The sequence below is a fragment of the Molossus molossus genome, unplaced genomic scaffold (genome assembly GCF_014108415.1).
Source record: "Molossus molossus isolate mMolMol1 unplaced genomic scaffold, mMolMol1.p scaffold_m16_p_2, whole genome shotgun sequence".
Classification (NCBI taxonomy): Eukaryota; Metazoa; Chordata; class Mammalia; order Chiroptera; family Molossidae; genus Molossus; species Molossus molossus.
In genome coordinates this window covers 133,407,847-133,432,756 of record NW_023425355.1, presented here as the reverse complement: position 1 = coordinate 133,432,756, position 24,910 = coordinate 133,407,847, and the positions used below count along the sequence as shown (strand labels likewise).

At 35.2% G+C, this 24,910-nt stretch overlaps 1 protein-coding gene across 6 annotated transcripts in view; it reads left to right on the top strand.

Moving 5' to 3' along the window:
• CNKSR2 (connector enhancer of kinase suppressor of Ras 2) overlaps window positions 1–24,910 on the top strand; it is a 297,838-nt gene that overhangs the window by 46,415 nt on the left and 226,513 nt on the right. For all 6 annotated transcript variants that reach the window (XM_036270511.1, XM_036270512.1, XM_036270514.1 and 3 more), the window contains exons 2-3: window positions 12,701–12,864; window positions 24,139–24,341. In XM_036270511.1, the coding sequence (XP_036126404.1) occupies window positions 12,701–12,864; window positions 24,139–24,341 (367 nt within the window). The remainder of the gene's footprint in view (window positions 1–12,700; window positions 12,865–24,138; window positions 24,342–24,910) is intronic.

Genomic DNA, 24,910 nt, shown 5'->3' with positions numbered 1-24,910 from the left:
GGTGAGATGGCATCTCATTATGATTTTGACTTGCATTTCCCTAATGATTAGTAATGTTTACCTTTTCATGTGCTTATTGGCCATCTGTACATCTTCTTTGAAGAAATGTTAATTTAAGCCATGGCTGGTTTGGCTCAGAGGTTACAGTCTAGGCCTGGTCTTACAGGAGGCGACCAATCGATGTGTCTCTCTCACATCGATGTTCTCTCTCTCTCTTTCTCCATCCCTTCCACTCTGTCTAAAAATCAATGGAAAAATATCTTCAGGTGAGGATTAATCAAAAAGTAAATAAAAAGAAATGTTGACTTAAGTCTTTTGACATTTAAAAAATCAAGTTATTTGGATTTTGTTGTTATTGTTGGGTTACAGTTCTTTATATGTTCTGGATATTAATCCCTTGTCAAATTTATGATTTGCAAATATTTTCTCTCATTCTGTGGGTTGCCTTTTCATTCTGTTTATAGTGTTCTTTGATAGGCAAAAGTTTTTAATTTTGATGAAGTTCAATTTATTTTTTCTTTGGTTGCCTGTGACTTGTACTTTTTTAAGTCTAAAATCTATAAAGATGCATTTCAAGATAAGAAGTATGACAGGGATATCTTTCATTTAAATGAATATATAGTGTATGTTGCCAAAACATTTTAGGCACCTATTGACAAACTATCAATTTTCCAAAGATTATTAAAATACAATCACATATTCATTTTTTGCCATTATAAAAGAGAAATCCTACTAGCTATTTTCTCTATAGATTTATAACCTCTTTTGATAAATTGTAACAGCTTTAAAGCCAGTAAATATAAATATTTTTCTGTCTTCATGATAAGCAGTTATTATTTTAGATACAATGTAATTTTTGGAAAAAACATATCGCAGTACTGCTATAAGAAACAGCCCATTTGGAACTTGTATTTATTGAAAGGGTTTATTAAAGGTGGAGTTCATTACATCATATAAGGATTTCTTCCCAGGAGAAATCTTTTTTCTGGCTTTAGTGCCAGGAATGGATGGACTTCTCTGAGAAACTGGCTTACATTTTTCTAATGAATGTTTTTAACTGTGTGCCTGATCATGTTTTCGTCTTCATTAGCTTCTAGACCATTTACAACCAGTGTTCTAGCTCTTCCCATACTTTAGCAACTCTATTATTCTTTATTGAAACTGATTATTTATATTACCATTGTTTCCGACTTCTGTTTTACGACTAGCCATATTTTCCATTAACCTTACATTTCTCATCTTTCAATTTGTGCTGAACTGTGTGTGTGTGTGTGTGTGTGTGTGTGTGTGTAAATACTGTGCTTAAATCCCTTTTGATACAAAGTCCAATTTAAATATGGTAAATGTATTGTAAAACAATGTCTTTAGAATTTTAAACAGAAAATGGAAAAATATTTTGGGCATGACTTTGATATGGTACAGATGATCAGTTTGGAAACAATCTTTTCACCCCTCCCCCACTCCTTCTAATTTAGTATAGTCTTAAAGGGCAGGGATGTGGAGTCAGAGGGACTTGGATTTAGACCTTGCCTTACTGTTAATTAAGCAGTGGGATCCTGGGCATGGTCTCTAAATCTCAGTTTACTTATCTGTAAAATAAAGCTAATGATATGTAATTCCTCAGATTGTTCTAAGGATTAATTGAGAAAATATTTGGGAAGTGCTTTAAACAGTGCTTGGCATACAGTGAGCACAGAATTTAATGGAAGGAATTACTATTAATTAGTATCAACTCTTCAATTTGAAAATAATGGAATACCTTAGCCAGCTTAGCATTTTCTAAAAGAAATTAAGACACAGTAAATGAGAATAGGTCCAGATGAAAATTGTTATTCCTTTATTGTTTTATTTGGTTTGCTGGGGAATCCTTGTGAAAATCATATACTATTTGTTATAGAGCAACTGCTTGCTTGTAGAAGGAGGTAACTGAAGGATGGCATTGAAGAACATAAGGAAGAGGAGTTCTCAAGTCAGCATGTTTTGGTTTCAGTCATATCTAAAAACCATTTGCAGTGTTTCTCCTTTCATTCATTTGAATGTGGCTTCAGATATACTGCCAACCAGGTACCCTACACTGTATTCAATTTATCAGAGTATACTAGCATGGAATTCAGTCCTTGGTAGTTTTAAACTTTTTTTTTTCCCCCACGCAGGTCTGGAAGAATATGAGTTTTATTAACCACTGTCCTATATTATCTCCTCTTCATTTTAATAACTATATGTTTCTCTCAACTTTGTTTACCCCTTTCTATTTGCAAGTCTATAAATGCAATTTATTTTTGAGATCTATTTTTTTTTTCAGTCTTAAAATGGTCTTATGTCCTCAAAACAGATTGGGCTTCAGAATCCTCTGGGACTAGGTTTTAGTCCTTGCTTTGCCACTCAGTTATTTACTGTGTACATTGAGGGAGTTACCTAATCTCACAGAATTTTATTCCTTCATGTCTAAAACTGGTATAACAATAGTCCCTTTTACCTGATGCGACACTTCCCTATCCACTCTCCATCTTTACCAATACCATATATTCTCCTAAAGGAATATTCTACATGCAAGGCCTCTACTTTCTCACCCCTCTACTCCATGCTCTGTCTGGCTTCTATTTTTACCAGTATGATACTCTCTAGGTAAAGTCACTGATAAATCTCCTAATTGTTAAATTCAGAGTGGACTTCAAACTCTGACAACCTGACACAGAGCTTTCTTTTACCCCAGTCCTGTACTGTCAGTGTTACATTCTCTTCCATGACACCACCTTTTACTCATTTTATTCCATTTCTCCCTGGCTGCACTTCCTTAGTTATTTTTGTAGGTTTGCTTCTACCAAAGCCTTTACCTTTTGGAGTTTTTTGGTTTATTTTTTATCCTTACCCATGGACAGTTTTGCATTTATCTTCAGATAGAGCAGGAGGGAGGAAAAGAGAGAGAGAAACATTGATGTGAAAGAGACACATTGACTGGTTGCCACTCACACAACCCCAACTGGGGCTGGGGACAAACTGCAACCAAGGTATGTGCTCTTAAGCAGAAACCAAACCTTGGGTCTCTCTGTTCCGCGGGCCAACACTCTAACTGCTGAGCCAAACCAAACAGGGCTTCTTTTGGAGTTTTTAAGGTTCAGTTCTAAATCCTCTCTTTACTCATTTTTTTTTTTCTAGTCAGTCTCAGTAACACTTGTGGCTTCAATTTTCTACCTATATACCATTGAGTTACAAATATATGTCTCCAGAGCAGACCTTAATTTCTGTCTACTCAATATTGCTACCTGACTGTCTCAAAGGAACTGTAATCCCTTTATGTTCAGAAGGAAACTTCTTCTCCTTTGGTGTTTCCATTGCCTGTGAATAATGTCACCATTTTTCCATTTCTGCAATCCAAAAATGTAGACGTGATCTTCCTTCCCATGGCCTCTTCTAACTCACACACCCAATGTAGCACCAAAGCCTGTCCATTTGATCTTTCCAATCCATCTCTTTTCCTTTCCCACCATTATCCTAGGACAAGCGAAAGCATTTCATACTTAAATTCCTTCAAATGTTACCCAACATGTCTTCCTTTTTGCAGCATTCAATTCATTTACCATACTGCAGCTGGAGTAATGTTCACAAAACACTTTTAATGTTACCTATTTCAACCCTTCAGTGCCTTCTCTTTGCTCTCAGGTTCACAGCCAGGATTCTGAACATGGCCTACAAGATCCTGTGTCATCTTGCCCCTGGCCCATCTCTAATTCCATCCTGTTCTAGTCTTTTCCTTATCTCTGTATTTCAACCAAACAGGCTTCTTTCAGTTTTTCAAATGTACAGTGTTACTTTTGTAGCACAGGTTCTTTGCATATGTTTTTCTCAGGTATATTGTCCCCTCTATACTCCCCTTTGCCTAGTTAACAGTTAAGCTTATGGGTCATAGTACTATTATCAGTTCTTCAATTAAGCCTTCCATTCCTGACTTCTACTTCAGCGGAGGGTAAATCTCCATTTTTGTCTTTCATAGCACAGTGTACTTTTCCTTCACAACAATGATCACAGTTTGTATTTATACATCTATTTTTTGTTGTTGTTAATCCTCACCAGATGATATTTTTCCATTGACTTTTTAGATAGAGTGGAAGGGAGGAAGGGGGAGATAGGGAGAGAAACATCGATATGAGAGTGACAAATCGATTGGTTGCCTCCCATATGACCCTGACCTGGGCTGGGGATTGAAATTGCAACCCAGGTATGGCTCCTTGGCCAGAAATTGATTCCATGACCCTTCAGTCCACAGGCCGAGCTCTAACTGCTGACCCAAACTAGCCAGGGCTATACATCTTTTTTGACAATTAAATGATTAATGGTTGTCTTCAATATTGTAGTATTAATCCATGAAGTCAATGGCCATTAAATTTTTGCTAGGCATTCGACATGCCTAGCACATATTAATCACCTCAGTAAATATTGATTAAATGAAGGAATGACTGAATATGTATCAGTTGCCTACTGTGCTCAGTGCTGTGTAGAAGAGTCAATGATGCTACCTGTCAGGGCTCTACAATCAATTAAGAGAATAAGACACTAATACAAAGATTATAAAGAAACAGCACAGGTAATAAATACTGTTAAGTGTAAAATCCACAGATATTAAGAGAAGAGAGATCCATCTGATTCCATGATCAAGACCAGACAGGATTTCAGCAACTAAATATGTAGAAAGGGATAGTCTGGGTAATAGGAATCACATTAAGTAAAGAGTTGAGTTGTTCATGTTGGCTGAAGTTTAGGACATATGAACATATGCGTGGTAATGGTAGACGGATATGTTAGGGCCTAAATTTGGAGGTCCTTGGATGCCTCAGACTTAAAAATGAAAAGCTTAGATGTTATTAAGCTTTCTTAAACAAACAAGCCAAAAAAAAAGATTATCCATTAAGTTGTAAAATGAAAGACATCAACTAATTCCTTATACTTGGTCTACCTATGATTCATATTAAAGTTGTTTTCCTGTTAATAAAATATTAGTAAGGACTGTGGAGACTTGCAAAAAGAAAACAGTTTCAGTTTTAGTTAAAACTGTTTCTGCAACTGAACATTAATTTGGGAGAGAAGGTATGGTCTTTGAAAGATATTGTATATGAATTCTTAAGCATATAATAGCATTAAACTCCATGATCATAGAAGCAGTCTGTTTATTAAAAATGTCATTAAAATCAATTTAGACTTTGTTTTAAAAATTAAAATGTGGACATGTAGAATAATTATATATAATATTTAGATATTATTTTCTTTACTGAAAGAATATTTAAAAGTTTGCTGCCCTGGCCGGTGTTAGAGCGTTGGCCCATGCATGGAAGCATCTTCGGTTTGATTCCGGTTTTCTGGTCAAGGGTATGTACCTGGGTTGTAGTATCCATCCCTGGCCCCTGTTTGTGCATATGTGGGAGGCAACCAGTCGAAATGTCTTTCTCACATCAATGGTTCTCTCTCTCTCTCTCTCTCTCTCTCTCTCTCTCTCTCTCTCTCTCTCTCTCTCTCTCTCTCTCCCCCTCTCTCATTCTCCCTCTCCCGCCCTCCCTTCCACTCTCTCTAAAAATCAATGGATCCAATATCCTTGGGTGAGGATTAACAAAAGATAAAAAATTTAAAAGTTTGCTTGTGAGCTGTCCTGAAAATCACTTTGAGAAAAACTGTTTTCCAGCTATTTACCATGTTCTGCTTACAAAATTTTAAAAGTTACAAAATTATGAAACCATTAAAATATTTTTTGTAATGTGCCACTGTATTTTAAAGGTTGTTATCTCATATTATCATATATCAGTATTTTATTTATTTCTTTATTAATTTATTTTTGTTACACATGATTCTCCTCTTTTCCCCATTGACACCCTCCTTCCGATCTCGCCCCACCACCCAGCATTGTTGTCTATGTCCATTGGTTATGCATACATGCATATAAGTTCTTTGTTAAAATTGAGCAGTTTTAAGCAATTTCATAGTTTCTCTATGGGTTACTTTGCCCTCTTAGTTGGCCTTGATGTAGTATATCAATGCATATATTGTAAGTACTTTTTGTGAATATTCTTATCTGATATGTCATAACAAAAACTTAATTTTTATTTAGTTAAATCTATCTGTCTTTTCTTTACTGTTTCTGGGTTTGTTTGATACAGAACCCAGTTTTCTTTAGTACCTTTTTATTTTTTAACATTGAATCTTATCTGCTATATGGTTGGTACTGTCTCCTAGTTTTAGTGCTGATATAGTTTTCTCCCTTTTGTTTCTTTTGGTCATTTAATAGGAGAGGGGAGTCTTAAACCAGATAAAATTTACTCTGGTTTAAAATGAAGAACTAGAAACATTATAAGGAGGCTGAATTGTTTTGCAAACTGCAACAGTTGACATATTACTACCATTCAAGGTTATTTTTTGTTTTTTTTGTTTGTTTGTTTTAGTCTCTGTCTTAAAGACAACGTTGTGAAGTCCTTAGAGGAAAACAAAAGAGGTGAGGAGAAGAGTAGAAATGGTGATGATAAGTATAGTAGAGCTTGGCATTCCAGAAAGGTTTCTGGAGACTACAGGGCAGTGATTGGTTTCCTACTGCATGCACCGATCTGCACATTCTACATCATGTACACTTTCTCAGACAGAATTCTGTTTATAGCCTCTGAGCTCTGCCAATTCTGCCAATTAGCAGTATGAAGGAGTCTTTTCAAAGGTAGTTAGATGAATTAATGCCCCAGTCTTAGCAGGTGTTTAATAATTAGTTGACGAATGGCCCTGGCTGGTTTCAGTGGTTAGAGCATCGGCCTGAGGGCCAATGAGTGGCGGGTTTGATTCCAGTCAAGGGCATGTACCTCAGTTGTAGTTCATCCCCAGCCCTGGTCAGAGTCGGAGTCGTGCAGGAGGCAACCAGTTGATGTGTCCCTCTTAAGTCTGTTTCTCTCTCTTTCCCTCTCTCTCCCTCCCACTCTATCTGAAGATAAATGGAAAAATATCCTCAGGTGAGGATTAAAAAAAATAGTTAATGAACGGAATGCTGGAAACATTCTTTCCTGTCCTGGGTCTTTTTTGACAAACATCATGATAAAATGATGTCAGAAGGAAATTTTTTTCTATTAAATTTGAGTTTAATAGTATTTTCCAAATGTTATGTAACTGTAGTTCATTTGTAATTTTTTCCATTTTATTCTTTAAATTAACAGAATAAAATTGACTTTTTGGGTGTTGACAGTTGCGTGAGTTTCAACACATGTATAGATTTATGTAATCAACACCACAATCGGGATACAAAACAGTTTCATCACCCTCCAAGAAAACCTTCCTCCTGCTGCTTTATAGTCACAGCCTCTTCACAGTCCCAATTCCTGGCAACTACTGATCTGTGTTCTGCTGGTATTGTTTTGCCTTTTTCCATATGTAATATAATTGGAATCATTCAGTATAACCCCTTTCACATTGGCCATTTTCTCTCAGCATAATACCCTTGAGATCTATCCAAGTTGTTGTGTGTAGCAATAGTTCCTTTTCTGTTGCTAAATAGTATTTTGTGGTATGGATGCTGCAGAGTTTGTTTTTTTACATTATTATTTCTCACTTGTTAAAGCAGTTATTTCTTCTTTTTATTGGAATTTAGAATTTTTCTAGTGGCAGATGATTTTGAAGGAAATGTTGTCTTTTTCTTTTTTTGTTGAATGAAATGTAAAACTGAGTATAGTAAAAAGCAGAGCGAAGAGTAAATACACTTACTTACAGAGTAAGAGTGATGGCTAGCTTTTCTATCAATTAAGTCAAGAATTTATATGGCTGTATCATCCCAGAACTATAAGGGACTTGTTAAAGAAATTTTAACTACATAGGTTCTGAGCAGTCTCGTTTTTCTAGAATGTTTCAAAAATTGTATTTATTAAGTGTCCTGAGTATTTATTAAGTAGCCTTAACATTTTCATAGAAAGGCCAATTTTCTAATCATTAGAATACAATAAAATTCACTTATTGTTGAAATGCTGCCTAATATAATTTTATCATTTTTAGATGGTTTAGGAAGTATCACAAGATCTTAAATATGAATGGCCTTTTGGTAGATTATTTATCATTATATACTGTCCTATATATAGAAGAAAAGCCTGGTTACAGGTATGAACTTTCTGGCTATTAATATTATAGAAAATACTTTTATTGTCTATAGTAGATGGTGCAATTAATACCTGAATGCTATCTGACACTGACATCCAGGAGCCCCCCCCCCCAAAAAAAAAGCCTTAAAAGTAAAAAAAAAAAAAAAAAATTAAAACATCTTTGAATTTTAACCTTTTGGCAGGAGAAGTCATTAAAGTTTCTGAATTGGGGCATAGCTTGATCAAAGAGTATTTTTAGAGATGTGACAGTGATAGACTGGGCAGACTGATACCAAGGGGAGCAGCTAGGCATCAGGGAAGACTGTACAGCATGAGTAAGCTAGTGACAGTGAAATCAGAAATGAAAGAACAAAGGAAGAGCTATTTTGAATGGAGAAATTATGTTTCTCACTAACTGACAAGATAAGAGATTAAACTGGGGAGTCATCCAAGATGGTTCTGAGACTGGAAAAACAGCGGTAGAAATAGAGAAATAAGTTTCTTAGGGAGAATGAAATTGGAAATGAGGCAGTTGAATATGCTGTTATTGGTCATTCATGATCTGGAAAGAAAGCAGTGCCAGTGAAAGGGGACTGAAAACTAGCTTAAAAGTAAGATATTTTGCCTTGAATTATTCATGTTTATGAGGAAGCAAAAGGATATTAGATTGATGCATGCTTTTGTAAAATTTTCTAACCTTATCTTGCAGAAGAGACACAGGTCCTCACAAATCTTCATATGTTGATCTTTGTTCTTCACAGTAAACAGCGAATGGCAACAGAATTCTAATGAATGAATTTATATATATATTTTTTGCTATAAACATCAGAGTATTCTATTTTTAGATAAGAATACATGGGTTATGTATAAAATGATGTAAAAGTAAAATTTTCTGAAGTGTAAATAGACATCCTCTAGCACCCATTTTAAGTGGGTTTTTAAGATTTTGAAAAATAAATATAATTTACATATTCCAACTCTATTTCCACATGACAGTGCATTTATTTGGTTTCAGTATTCTGCTGTAACATCATTGACTTAACTGAAAATTTGTACATCCTTAGGATATCTTTCAAATGTCACCATTTTGTAAATGTTTCATTATTTTTGGAACCTCTTTCTAGATCTATGATTTTATGTTCATTCCTCTTCCTTGCAGATGGTGGAAAACTGTATAATTTGCTAGAAAAGTCAGAGACATGTAGTAATGATTTCAAGCCTTCTTTTCAACTCTTTTAAGGCATGGTCTTAGATAAAATAGTTTATAGTTTATTTAATGTTTCAATTGACAAGTGTACAAATTTCTTCATGGTAAATTTGTGAGATTTGTGGATCAAAATTTATTTTCTATATGTTTTCCTAGGAATAGTAGGTGGGATTTTTTTAAGTTGAGGTTATATATTCTATCTAGAATTATTTAGATAGGGTAAAATTGTGTGGAACCTAAGGAAATAATTCTTGCAACATTAGAGTTTTAAAATCTTAGGAAAATGGGGTAGGTAATAACATTTGTTAAATTAGGTACATCTTTATTCTCATTTTATCTGTTACAGAATTGAAGACTATTCATATAATCACTAAAGAATTTCTCATTCTTGAAAGAAAATAGAAAAGCTCTACTTTAAATAAAATAGTGCATGAGTGAGTGAGAGGTGTTTCAGCTATTGTGTGTGTACACTGCATAGATACTAGAGTCATGAGGTTTAGACCTTTAGTCCTATTTTATGATGTATTCATTTTTATGATTTTTGTAGATGATGTTTTTCTATACTATATTTTCTCTATACACAAATTTGAGATGTTGGTTTTGAACTTTCAGTCAAAACAACAGCTCTAAAATATTATAAGGTCATTGATTATATTTCAGGTGAGAAAAATATATAAATCTACTTTATAGTTCATAACCATATATTGACATAAAGTGACTTTATTATAATTTTATTATAATACCCTAGCTATGTGTTTACCATATATTTTACATTTTTAATATAGGAGCCAAGATACCTCCTATATTATGGACTAATATACGTCAATAACTAAAGTAGGCACAGTTAATGAGATATAGGATAAGCCTCTCTTCCTTATTTCTACCCTGCCACTTAGTAAGTTACTTATTCAGTAACATTAATAATGATGCTAGCATTGGTGCTCTAGAACATCCTTTATTATTCCTTTTCATAGAAGAATCATAAGAAAAATCAACTCAAAATAATAACATTCAATCATATTATTTTGCAATGTATCAGGACATGAATGCTTCTAAATGCCAAGTACCAAATATTTTCCCCCACACTATTTTTAGATTTAGCTCCTATGTAAAATGTTTCTCTTCGGCTCTGACCAGGTTATATAGCATAAAAATAAATGTCTAATATGTTCAGTTTACACTTATTGAGCACCACTCTGTGTCAGCCACTGTACTAAGCCCTGAATTCTCCAAATTCAGAAGACACAGTGCCCAACTTCAAGGAATTTCCAGGCTATTTATTGACTATATGGGCATTGTGCCTTGGCCTGTTTGGCTTAGCGGTTAGAGCTTTGGCCTGCAGTCCAGAGAGACCAGGGTTCGGTTCCCTTTAAGGGCACATACCTCGGTTGCAGTTTGTCCCGGGCCCTGGTTGGGTCATGCGAGTGGCAACCACCCGATGTGTCTCTTGCACGTCGATGTTTCTCTCTCTCTCTCCCTCCCTCCCTCCCTCCCTCCCTCCCTCTCACTCTATCTGAACAAAAAATGAAAAAATGTCCTCAGGTGAGGATAAAAAAAAATCAAAGAATATATGGGCATTGTTGTAATGGAAGTCTGTGGAGTTGGAGATAGGGAAGTGTGTCTATATAGGAAGGTAAGGTCTAGGTCAGGAAGAGCTTTGAACAGTGTACAGAGGAGTTGAGATTTTATTCTGTCATAAATTCAAGGAAACATTGAAAAATTTTGAGATAGGGAATGACATCAAAATTTTTATATTGGGAAAAATGAATTGGAGGGAATCATGACTAGCAGCAGTAAAATCATAAAACTGATTTTGTCCAGATGAGAGAAATGCATGGCCTGATTTAGGAAGATAATAGTAGAGAATGAGAATAAAGTATATATGTAAAATGTATTTCAGAGGAACAATTTAGGACATGGAGATTTGGTGGATGCAGGGATATAAAGAAGGTGGATACATCTAAGATGGCTCCCATATATTTTGGTTTTATACTGAGATAGATGGTGGTGCCATTCATTGAGACAGTGAATACAGCAAAGTCTGAAATGGAAGTATGGGTTGTTAGATGGTAGTTGAAGAAATGGGTATGGATTAGATTGTTCAGTTGGAATGTAAAAAGTGAGGGGTAACAAGGCCAGAAGGGGGTCCCTGGAATGGAGAACAACAGTATTTTAAGACAGGTGGAGAAACTATCCTGAAAGGGGACTGAGTAGGAATGTACAAAAAGGCAAAAGAACTTGGAAGAGAACTGTACACATACTAATAGAAAATGAAAGAGAAGATAGGGTAACAAATTATATTAAGAAAGCTTGAGAATATAGTAACTACCTGTGTGGCCTTGGTACTAGATCCTATCAGAACCAGGTGGCTTTTAGGACCAACATTTTTCCTGTCTCAGTGGCTACATAATGTGATGGGACTTTACTTCCCTTTACTCTAACCTAATCTGTGTTTTCTCAACTTGGTTATAATTTGTTTCATCGTAATTCCAGCTAGGTTGTAGCCCATTATGGCCTCTCATCTCCCTACTTGATATAATCAAGACCTTTTAGTTTTTGTGAATTGCCTCATTTTCTTGGTATTCCTTATTCTAAAACCTATAGAGATGTAATTTGCTTAGTCTGGTTCATCATTTGTATGAGGACCTGTTATAGGTTATTGAAGCTAACCCATTCTATAGCCTTGAATATTCTTATGAAGTGCTTTGAATAATCTTGAAAAATGTATCCACTCTGGATTTCCATTCTTGGATTTGTATAAAATCCATATGACCGTGGATTAAGGAGCGCATTGTAGATGAGGAAATGAGGGCTTGACTCTGAAGGGAATAAAAGACTAGTGGGGAACACAAGATCAGGGAAATCAAGTCAAGTTGTCATTTTTTATTTCATTTTGTTTTTTAAGATACCAGCAGGTTGAACAAAGAAAGAGTCAATGAATAGGAAATTGTAGTAATAAAGAGCATTTATTTCTTTAATTGTTGAAGTAGTGTTAAAGTGGCAAAAGATGGAATTCCAGAGCACAGGGAGATTGATTAACCTTGGGAAGGAGGAGTGAGATGCAGATAATTTTGGAAATAGGGGAACCTACCTGACAGCACACTTTATGAAATAGGCATCAAAGAGAACTGCTGAGAAGAGAGGTATAGATTTCCAATAATTGCCAAGGAAAATCCGAATAGGAACTTCACATTCAGTAATATGATTAAGTGATTTTTTTCCCACTGCAGCACACATTTAGATTGAGAAAAGGTAGATGATTGAGCTAGTCTGATTGAGCTAGTCCAGAGTTTAAATAGATGGGACTCGTGGTTTGATAGGACTTAATGCTTGTTTGATTTTTTTTCTATTTGTTTGGTTCAACTGTCTTTTTTTTACTCTTGCCATCCATATTTTTCTTTTGCAGGTCTTGATGACTGTTTGCAACAGTATATTAAGAACTTCGAGAGGGAGAAGATCAGTGGGGACCAGCTGCTACGCATTACACATCAGGAACTAGAAGATCTGGGGGTCAGCCGCATTGGCCATCAGGAACTGATCTTGGAAGCAGTTGACCTTCTGTGTGCACTGGTAAGGACATAAATCTGGCAGGAATAGGAACTTCACTTTTTCTCCTTTTTTTTCCTTTAAAATTATTATTTTCTTTTTTGTTTCCTTTCTTCTTTCCTTCTCTTTTTAAAATTAATTTAAATGCAAGCAGAAAAAAAATCTCCTAATTTTCAAACAAATGAATGTCATATTTTTCTCCTTCATTAAATTTGGTATATTATACAGTGCCAAATTACAAATTAAAGGGGGGTATCCCTGGCTGGGTAGCTGAGTTGATTAGAATGTCGTCATGATAGCCAAGGTTACAAGTTGGATCCCCAGTCAGGGCACATACAAGAAGCAACCAATGAATGCATAAGTAAATGGAACAACAAATCAATCTCTCTCTTAAATCAATTAATAAATTAATAAGAACCAACAATTTTTTAAGAAGAGGTTTACAAGTCACCTGGTGACATTATATTTAGCTATTTTTTAAAAAATTAAATTAAAGCTCACCAAAGGAGTTTGTATAGCTGCATTTAGGATATCCAGTTGTATGTAATCAGTTATAAAATCCATTCTCTTCGAAAAGTTTTTATTTAGGATCACAAATTGATAAATGAATTTGGCCAAGTAGCAGGATACAAAATTAACATCCAGAAATCAATGGCATTTTAATAAAACAATAATGATTTCTCTGAAAGAGAAACTAAAAAAAAAAAAAAAATCCCTTATACCATTGCAACAACAACAAAAAATATGATACCTGGGAATAAACTTAACCAAAGAGGTGAAAGACCTGTACTTGGAAAACTACAGTACATTGAAAAAGCTTCTGCACAGCAAAAGAAACCAGCATCAAAATGAAATAAATAAATAAATAAAAGAATTCTGAATTCTTTTTTTTTTTTGATGTTTCTACTTTTTTATTGTTGAAAGTATTACAGATGTCCCCTTTTCCCCCATTGACCCCCTCCTTCCCGCTCCCACCCCCCTCTTGCCTTCCCCAGCCTAATGTCCGAATCAGTTCAAATTATTTACATTATTTATGTATACATCCAGTAAAAATGGAATATTGTACCGTGTGTGGTTACATTTGTGTGTTAAAAGAGCAGTGCCTAATTAGACATGAGAAGTCAGTGTCAAAATAATCTAGCAAGATTCTGTTAGTACACTAGATATTCTGAGAGGAATATAGATTTCTCCCATGTTAGATAAGATGACAATAAACTGATTTGTTTTAAATTCTTGCAGATATTTGTGAGGTGGGGGAGGGGGACAGGTAGAACTGCAATGAGAAAGAACATAAGTTTTATAATAGTCTGGGATTGAAATTTGACTCAGTAAATTCCTATCACTTGTGAGCAAGTCATTTCACCATAGCCTTAGTTCTTTTATTTAAAATAGAGATAATAACAGCTACTTTTTGATGGTGTTATGAAAAGCAAATGAGATACTCTTTGTATAGTGCTTCATTCAGCACCTGACACACAGTAGGCATTCAGTAAATAGTAACTATTATTAAGATTATGATGTTCAATAAGGAATGAGGACATAATTAAACATAATTTAAGAATAAATAAATACACTCAACAGTGTGTGCAACAGATGTAAGATCTATTTTCTGCCCTCTTGAAAAGCCTACAGAGAGAGTGACATACAAATTATCAATCACAGTGCTATAGTATAGTTACTAAAATGAAGTATGAAATAAATATTATGGGGGCACAGAAGAGAAAATAACGAGTTTTGACTAAGATAGATGGGTTTATATTGTAAAAGAGGTAATATTTAAGAAGCCTCATAAAGAATGAATGAACATGCGTTTGGTAGATGAAGGAACAGAAGGAAGGGTATTTCAGGTTTATAAAATAACACATATATGTGCACACAGAATAAAGAGCATGTTAGATGTGTTTGAAAAATGGTAAGCTATTTGGGATGACCAAAAAAAGGAAAAAATAAATAAATAAAAGGTGAGAAACAGTAGCAGAAAATTGGGCATTAAAAGATAGGACCAGATTTTTGCCCTGGCCAGTTTGGCTCAGTGGTTGGAGCGTCGGACTGCAGACTAGAGAGTCCCGGGTTTGGTTCCCTCTAGGGGCATGTACCCAAAAAAAAAAATGAAATAAAAAAGATAGGGCCAGATTTAAAAGTACCTTAACATCATAGTAAGAGATTTGTACTTCCTAGTGTGTGCACTGGAGAACCATGCAAACATAATCAAATAGTTGCATTTAAAAAGTAACTGATGTTAATGAAAAGGATAGAATGGAGAGGGCATAAACTGAAGACAGGGAGAATAATTACAAAATGTTTAAAATAATCTACTCAGGCTATGAATGGTGCTTGAACCAAGGATGTACAATGGAAATAGAAAAGATCTGGTGAATATGAGAAGTGAGATAAAGGAAGGAGTTGAGAAAGATTTCATCTTCTCTAGCTGCAGAGATAGAGTTGATGATTTTGTAATAATGGACATAGGCAATGGCAGAACAATAGTTTTAGTTGGGAATATAAACTGAGTTTTGATTTTGTTGAATTTGAGGCATCTCTGGGTTATCCAGAAAGAGATACTGATCAGAGAGTTGAATGTATGAATTTGGAGTTGAGAAGTGGCTGAAAATAAAGATTTTGGAGTCTCAAGGATATAGGGATTGAATCTGTAGATAGAGAGGATATCACCCAAGAAGAACTTGTAGACTATAAAGAGCAAAGGACACAGCTTGCTCTTGGGCAGAGTAGGAAGAAGAGGAGGCTGCAGAGGAGGTTTATGGAGTCATCAGAGAAGCATGAAGACAACTACAAAAGTGTTGTCACAAAAGCATTAGAAGTGTTATTTTCATTAAGGAAATCAATAATGTCATCAAATTTCACAAAAAGATTATAGGATAAGCAAGAAAAATTAAAGACCTGAGTGAAAGCAGTCTTGAAACAAGAGTAGACTCTGAAAACATATTAGTTGGATAGCACCTCCCACTTAAATATTTCAGTCTTTCCTTAATTGTCTTCTCCTCGGAGCCATTTCCTGATCATTATTCCTCCACCCTTCTCTGGTCTAAAATTACCATGCCTTCGATGTTATTCTCTTTCTTAACTTTCATTTCTTTTTGTAATTATATACTTATATATGTGTTTATCAGGTTAATGTCAGTATATTTCACTGGACTGTAAGCTATGTGGGAAAAGTGACTGTGTTTATCGAACACCTAGCATGTAGCACAAATGCCAGGCAAGAGTGGATGCTGAATAAATATTTTTGAAAGTGGCAATGAAAGAGACTTGACACATTTTTCACATGATAGTTTGGGGATATCCTATTTCCCTATTCCTGAGAAAAGAAAAATCAATTCAGACCAAAACACACATGTATACTGTATTCCTTATATGAATCAGATCACAGAAATCATGCATGAAATAAATTAGTATTTGGGGTAAGGTAAGGGTCCACAGTAGTTTTGCAAACTGGTCTCTAAATCTGAGTCAGAGTAGCCATGAAGGTGCAATAGAAGTGGCTTGGAAATGAGCATCTAATCTAGCAGTCCCCTATTTGCCATATCATCTATAACAGCAGTAGTTTGGTGTGTCAGAGCTTGAAGTCCAGGGTGTATGTCTTTTTTTTTTTTTAAATCCTCACCTGAGGATATTTTTCCATTTATCTTTAGATAGAATGGGAAGGAGGGAGGGAGGAAGAGAGAGAGAGACATCGATGTGAGAGAGACACATTGATTGGTTGCTTCCTGCACAACCTTGACCAGGGCCGGGACCAAACTGCAACCAAGGTACATGCCCTTGGCTGGAATCAAACCCTCAACTGTTTGGTCTCAGGCTGACACTCAAACTGCTGAGCCAAACCAGCCAGGGCCAGGGTGTATGTCTTACAAGCAGAGCTCCACATAGATGAATCACTCGTGTGCTAGGCTCCTACACTGCCATTTCTAAGAAGGAAATATTGCTGATTTTAGTGTTACCTACAAAGAGTCTAGATCTGTAGGCTTTGGAGTTTGACCCATAAACAAGCTCTGCTGATCTAAACTGACATAAAAGAATGACATCAGAGACATATGTCCATTTTGATGTTTGAGCCATGGAGCTATGTAAATCCCTTCATATTCTAAGTTTTAATCCCTCTACAGTTGTGGGTTTAAGTACTGTAGTATTACATCATTTTCTTGGGAAAACTTCATTATGTGGTTGAGCTGTTCTGGAAGTTAACACAGAAAAACAAAAACAAAAACAAAAACACTAAATTCATTCTTCTGTGTTTATCCAGCAATAAATTGCTCACATTCCCCAGAGAGGTTAAATATTAAACTTCCTTTTCACTGCTTCCTAATTGTTATACATCAGCAAGTTAGAAGTACAAATATCTTCCAGTTTATGCAACAGATGTTTTCCAGCGAATATAAAGCAAATTACTGAGCAATGGATTCTGATTTACTTCTGCATGCCATTATAAAATCAGTAGGTGAGATCGCACATCAACAAGCTGAGATGACTAGAGCAGAATTTTTGCTATTGGGAATGGAGAACTAAGTATTGTCTCTTTGAAACTGTAATGTCTACTGCCCTTTGTACTTTTTCCTTTCATCAACTATTTATTTCTTCTTTCAACATTTTATATTTTCATGTTCAAACAGTACTACCATGGGGAATACAGAGATGAAAAAGGCATAGTCTGTGCTCTTGAGATGTATGCAATCTAGTAAAAAGACAGTAGTCATTAAAAAAATACAGATTTAAAGACAGTCCCAGGGCAGTGCAGAAGGAAATAATGAACACTACTGAGGGATCCAGGAAATGTAGGTGGGCTTTGCATTGGGACTTTCAGGATGAGTAGATGTTCACCAGACAAAAAAGTTGGAGAAAATTTATCTAGACAGAAGAAATTTCATATGTAAAGGCAATTGTGAAAGAGTATGGAGTGTTCAGAGAGAAATTAGAATTTTTATTTGGCTGGTGCAGAGTGGGAAGTGATGGGAAGAAAGGCAGCTTACACTTTGTACCAACTTATAATTCTTTGCTTAGACTTTTTGTTCCTTCAATATGCTTCCTGTCCAGTGTTTAATATATAGAGGATATTAAATTAATGTTATCTTACTGAATGACGTTCTCTGCCTTTCTCCAGAGAACTGTCATTTTCTCTTTCTTACACAGCCTCTAACCCTAAGTTTCTGTTCTGTATAAGAAGACACAGAATAATTACCAAATTCCTTTGTTTCTTTTAAGCTTTGGAATATTTTCATCTGCCATGTCTTAAAGTTATTCCTGACGGGGAATAAATATATGGCAGCTAATGAAAATAAAAGATCTATTTAGTAACTTATTTATGCATACAATATATATTTATGAAGCACCAACTCTGTTGTTTGTACCATGTTATTCTAGAAAGAAGCTGTTCATGATTTGGAGGTGTATTAACTCTTTCAAGTTGTTATGCTATCATTTAATATGCTTAAATAGAGAGCACAGCATATTAACTGATATAATAAACCATAATATACATATAGTTTCATGTATAGCCTTTAATTTATGTTATTACAATACACCTTTTATTGGGAAGTATAGTAAATCATTTATGACAGGATAAAAATAGTTTTCATTTCATTCTTTATGTACTTTTCATATAATAGGTAGGCGTTTTGCTGGAAAATTTTGATGTCTGCAATTGCTAGGGTTTGTTTCTTTGCAACATAATTGCTTGGTTCATTCATCTCAAAATAATTTATTTCTAAAAACTTCATTAAAGCAATCCTTTTAGGACTCACTCATTTATAAAACACAGTATTATAAAACCTAAACACCTGTTACGTGCTACATTCAAATGAAGAGCTCTGAATAAAATAGCAGTGACATTGTAAAATACATGGTACCAATATTGAATATTTTTAGTTAAGTGTTTAGTAGGAATTTGCCACTAGTGAAAATATTGCCACCTCAATTTTCTAAACTGTTAAGTGTGTTCCTTTATTTATTTATTTAATGTGCTTTTGTATGTATATAATTGAAAGAGAAGAACAGTATGAACTTAGCACCAATTCCTGAAGACTAGACACACTATGGTGAATCAATCCAGAGTCCCAGCTGATTCCTGGAAGATATCTTATTGGCCAAGTATATGAACAAATAGGTAACATAGGACAAAGAAAATAGCTGAGTACATTTTACATCCAAGCTTTCTTTTTTATGTCCTTTCTATACCAATAGTAATACCTAATTTTTCCATGTATATCCAGTGAAAAGCCAGTCTGTACTGAATAAACCTGCATGTTTACAAAGTAGAGGTAGTGTATATCTCTGGCCAAAAGCAAAGGATTGATTCATTTACTTGACGCTTCTTTACGTGGTAGGCAAGGGAGTGTGATTTACTGTGTGATTTGGTGAGTCACAACAAACCATCCCCTTAAATGAAAGAAAAATCAAGAAGATATTTGTGTTGACAGTAACTGATTTTGAGCTACTTAGAACTGAGAATTGTGATGATAAAAATTAACTTGAGAGATCAATTAATCCATCCCCTTTCTTAAAATAGTACCACATAGATGCTTTTATAAACAGATGAGCTTCTAACCTATTTTTATAACTCTTCTAGAATTTAAAAAATGCTTTTGAGTTATCAGTTTAACTGGTTATATTTGTTTGTTAGGATCAGTTTTAAGAATTTACCTCTCTATTTTCTACTATATATCATTTGTCTCTTCTTGCTTCTACATTCCTGTGTCCTCCTCATTTTTTACCCTCACTACACGTAGGATATTTTTTTCAGTATGTTTCCAGGTTTGGAGACCTTCTCAGAGTATCCTTCCAGGTTTTGTCCAAAATATTTTTCTATTTCCGAATTCTTGAGTTGTATTAAAAATAATTTTAATGTTATCTTAAATTTAGAAAGCTTCAGAGTATTTTTACTTTGCCTTCAGATTTTTATTTATAAGATTTGCATTATTATTTTAAAATTATTTTTTATCTTTTCTAATAAAATATTTGAGATGCTTATATAGATAGATATCATTTAAATCAATCTTTTTTATTTTTTATCTTTATTGTTGAATATTACAGATGTTCCTCATTTTTCCCCCATTGACCCCCTCCTCCCCACTCCTGCCCCCCTCCCGCCTTTTCCCACACTGTTGTCTATGTCCATTGGTTATGCATATAAGTGCTTTGGTTTCTTTCTTCCCACCCCCAACCCCCTTCTCTTTGAGGTTTGTCAGTCTAGCAACCAATTTGTTCTTCTTAATTCCTTCACCTTTTTCACCCATTCTCCCAACCCCCTCCCATCTGGCAACCAACAAAATGTTCTCTATATCTATGAGAATGTTTCTGTTCTGCTTATTCATTTGGTTTGTAGATTCAATTGTTGATAGATATTATTCATTGCCATTTTGTTTGTTCATATTTTTTATCTTTTTCTTCAAAAAGACCCTTCAACATTTCATATAATAATGGTTTGGTGGTGATGAACTCCTCTAGCTTTTCTTTGCCTGGGAAACTCTATATGGCCATCAATTCTAAATGACAGCTTTGCAGGATAGAGTAATCTTGGTTGTAGGTTCTTGCTTTTCATCACTCTGAATATTTCTTGCCACTCCCTTCTGGCCTGCAAAGTTTCTTTTGAGAAATCAGCTGACAGCCTTATGGGAACTCCCTTGTAGGTAACTAACTGCCTTTCTCTTGCTGCTTTTAAGGGTCTCTCTTTGTCTTGAACCTTTTGCATTTTGATGATGATGAGTCTTGGTGTGGGCCTCTTGGGGTTCATCTTGTTTGGGACTCTCTGTGCTTCCTGGACTTGTATGTCTGTTTCCTTCACCAAGTTAGGGAAGTTTTCTGCCATTATTGTTTCAAATAGGTTTTCAATTTCTTGTTCTCTCTCTTCTCCTTCTGGCACCCCCAAGATGTGAATGTTGGCACGCTTGAAGTTGTCCCAGAGGCTCCTTACACTATCCTCATTTTTTTGGATTCCTTTTTCTTTTTGCTGTTCTGATTGGGTGTTTTTTGCTTCCTTATATTCCAAATCGATGGTTTGCTTCTTGACTTTACCTACTCTACTATTGAATCTGTGTGAATTATTCTTTATTTCAGTTAGTGCCTCCTTCATTTCTGACTGCTCCTTTTTTATGCTCTTGAGGCCCTCAGTAAGTTCACTGAGGTTCTCACTAAGTACATTGAGCATCCTTATAAGCAGTATGTTGAACTCAGCATCTGTTATGTTGCTTATCTTCATTTCACTTAGTTCTTTTCCTGGAGTTTTGTTCTGTTCTTTCATTTGGGACCTGTTTCTTTGTCTCCTCATTTTGGCTGCCTCCCTGTGTTTGTTTCTATGTATTACTTAACGAGAGGAATGGGGCTAGCTGAGACCAGATGCTGCTTGTTTGAAATAATTTAGGAAAACCTGAAGCAGGATCCAAGACAGGCCAATCCTATGGTTCAGTAACTGGCAACAGCTTGGGTGGGCCTGAAAGTTGGGTGAGGCAGGGCCTCAGGGAATCACCAGGGTGGGACAGCCAGTATGAGCCAGGTTACTGGAGTCCCAGATATGGCAGCTGTCTGCCACCCCAGGGAAGGGCTCACCAAAGGAACAAAGGCCTCTGACAGCACGTCTGTCCCGGAGAAAGCCCCCTCTCCAGCCCTCTCTCCAATGCCAAACAGCTCATTTCTTCCCTGTATGCCTCTGGTGCCCCTTGAGCTGCCTTCCCTCCAAGGTTAGAGGGAGAGAGTCCGATAAGTCCGTGTGCGGGCCCTTTAAGAGGAGCTGCCTGGGGCTCCAGCCGCGTCAGCTTCCCTGAGCCTCAGTTCCCACTGGTTTTTCCAGCAGAAGTTATGGGGACTTCTCTTCCTGGCACTGAAACCCTGAGTGGGGCACCTGGTGTGAGACAGGGACCCCTCAGTCTTAAAAGAGGACCTTCCCAGCCGAGGTATCCTCCTGATTTTTATCCGCCTCACGTGGGTGTGGGACCAGCCTGTCTTGCCACCGGCCCCTCTGCCCCTCAGCCCCTCCTACCAGTCTGGATGTGGCTGCTGCTTTAATTCCGTAGTTGTAGGACTTCCATTCAGCTTGATTTCAGGCGGTTTTGAATGATGGTTGTTCTGTAGTTTAGTTGTAACTTTGATGTGGTTGTGGGAGGATGTGATACCACATTTACCTACGCCACCATCTTGACCGGAAGTCTAAATCAATCTTTTATGGAGGCTAATGGCTACATTTTATAATATGTTAGTAAATAAACATTTTCTCATTAAAATCACTAATACATAAAAATGAAAAATACAAACATTGTTATACTTCAGGGAAATGTTTTAACACAGGAAAAAACTTCTGAAAATACTTCTAAGGACTTCAGAAATATTTACATTTAGCTTATGTAACTATAAATTGTTCTATCTAGTCATTAGAGAGTACCGTTTATAAACTTACAAAAGGATTTCCTTAATACAGTGACAGACTGTATAAAATCTTTCAAAAGTTTCGCAGCTAATCCATGCTCAGATGCAATAGAATCTGAATAGAATATTGTTTTATTTGTGTAAGCCAAGCCTTTTAACTTGAGAGAAGAGTATTGCAAATTAAATTAAGCGGTGGAAATTTAATATTGTATGATTAAAAAACAAACAAAACAAATCCATGGCTCCAAAAAAGAGTGTTCTTTTAATAAAAAATGTAAATTCTCAGCAAAGGGCAATCAGACTTTTATCACTATTAAATCTTTAGTGTTAATATACTTAACATATGGGACATTTAATGTTTATCCAAACCTTCTCTAGTCCCTCCTTTTATCTCCTCTAAGTTCTCATTTTTTTTAATTACTATGGAAAAAATAAACCTAAATTTAATTTAGAGTAGTTACCCCCAGAGGTTGTTGACTTACTAACATAGCTAAATTCATGTTCCATTTGCTTTCCATTTTTACTCCCACAGTATTTTATCTTCCATTTTGCTTCATTTGTTGTCACTAGGTAGCCTGGTGACTTGTCCCATTCTGAATTCTGTCTACTGTAAGCTCTGAGTTATTTAATAAAACAAAAATATTTGAGTTTTATAATTTTCTATAAAGTGACTATACTTTTAAACTTAAAAAAAAAAATTATTGATTTTTAGAGAGAAAGGAAAGGAGAGGGAGAGAGAGACAGCAACATTCATGGGAGAGAAACATCAGTTGGCCGCCTCCTGCATGCCCCTCACTGGGGATTGGGCCCACAACCTGGGCATATGGCCTGACCAGGAATTGAACCAGTGACCTCTTGGTGCATGGGTCAATGCTCAACCACTGAGCCACACCTGCAGGGCTATACTTTTAATTTTATACAGGACAGTAATGTATATGTCGCTGAGTAGTTTGGTCAAGGTCATCCTTTGATTGAGTTAACCTGCCTTTCTTAGAGGTGTTTTACAACTCACAATTAGCTGTTTTACAATTTAATTGTAACTTACAAAATCTTTCTCTAAAGTTTATTTAAGGAGATCCTATAATATGTTCCTAATAAATATGGTAGAAAAGCTTATTTGCTTTATCTCTTATAACCACTTTCTGCAGTAATTTGTAGACAAAATATTTAAAGTAAAATAATAAACATTACTAGAAATTTAAAAGTGAGACCAAGGAAAGGAAGAAAACAAGTACACTTACCAAAAAGTCACTATGATTGTCTTAGATGTGTTTCACATTTAACTATGAGCTAATGCATCCATGACAAAAATAAAAAGTTTAATTTTATAATTTGTATTATAAAAAAGACAAAGTGTATTGATTCCCCTGAGGAAGCAGAGTTTTTCCTGGTACCATATTAGAAAAGAAACTTCTTATTTGAGTCATTATAGAGAGGGCACAGAAGAAAGGTATACTGTAATCTATTTCTTGCTTCTTTTTATTGTTGGGTTGTGCTTACTTTGCTCACCTTGAGGAAGCAGAATTTTTCCTAGCACCTACAGCGATGACTATTCACATGCTAATAGAATAGATACAAAATAATTGTTGACAGTAATGAAATTTACAAGTAAATTTACTTAGGTTTGTGTTTTAAAAACACTTATGAATCATTATAAACTTTCTATCTTGGGTGGTATAGTTCCAAGATATAATGACTTCATCTTTCCACGTTCATATTAGTCTTTAACACATTTTATTGTAATTTATCTGAAATTTCCCCAAATCCTCACTTGACTGTGGATTCTGCTTGACAAGTAATTTTATTTTATTCATTTGTAAATTTTAAGACTAGTTCCATTGCTTGTACATAGTAAAGTACTCAGTAAATATTTTAATAATTGAATAAAATACTGACTTCAAGTATATTTGTTCTCTTTCTTTTATAATTCAGAATTATGGCTTGGAAACCGAAAATCTAAAAACTCTTTCTCACAAATTGAATGCATCTGCCAAAAATCTACAGAATTTTATAACAGGGAGGAGAAGGAGTGGCCATTATGATGGGAGAACCAGCCGAAAATTGCCAAATGACTTTCTGACTTCAGTTGTGGATCTGATTGGAGCAGCCAAGAGTCTGCTTGCCTGGTTGGACAGGTAAAATCTTCCAAATGTTTCATAACTAAATTTTCTTGAACACTAGTTTGAATATAACATTATTTCACGTGTTTTGTTTGTTTGTTTGTTTTTTGGTGACAGGATTGGACAGGTAGAGAAGCATGCTTACAAAAATGCATGCAAACACACACATAGCAATACATGCTGTCAGTGACATTTTATGTTTGTTTCAGAGGAAGAGTAAATGTGACAAAAACCTGAAGGAAATCACTTAAATTATCTATTGGGCTTCCATTGTTGCAACAGTTCTCAAAATACTTATTTTATGTTATATCATACCGTGATGATTAATTACATCAAATGTCATTTTGGCCATAAAAATGAAATATATACTTGGAGGGAAAAAACACATCCTTGTGATAACTTTAAAATCTTCTACTGAGACTTTTTTATAAATTGAAAAATTAAAACTGAATTTATATTTTGAATATCTTTCACAGAAAAGTTCAGCTTTAGGCTGACTTGCCTATAATGATGATACTTTTAAAAGTTTACGTTTTTAAAAGGAAAGACAAAGAAGGAGAAAAAAGAAAAAATAATTTGCTATG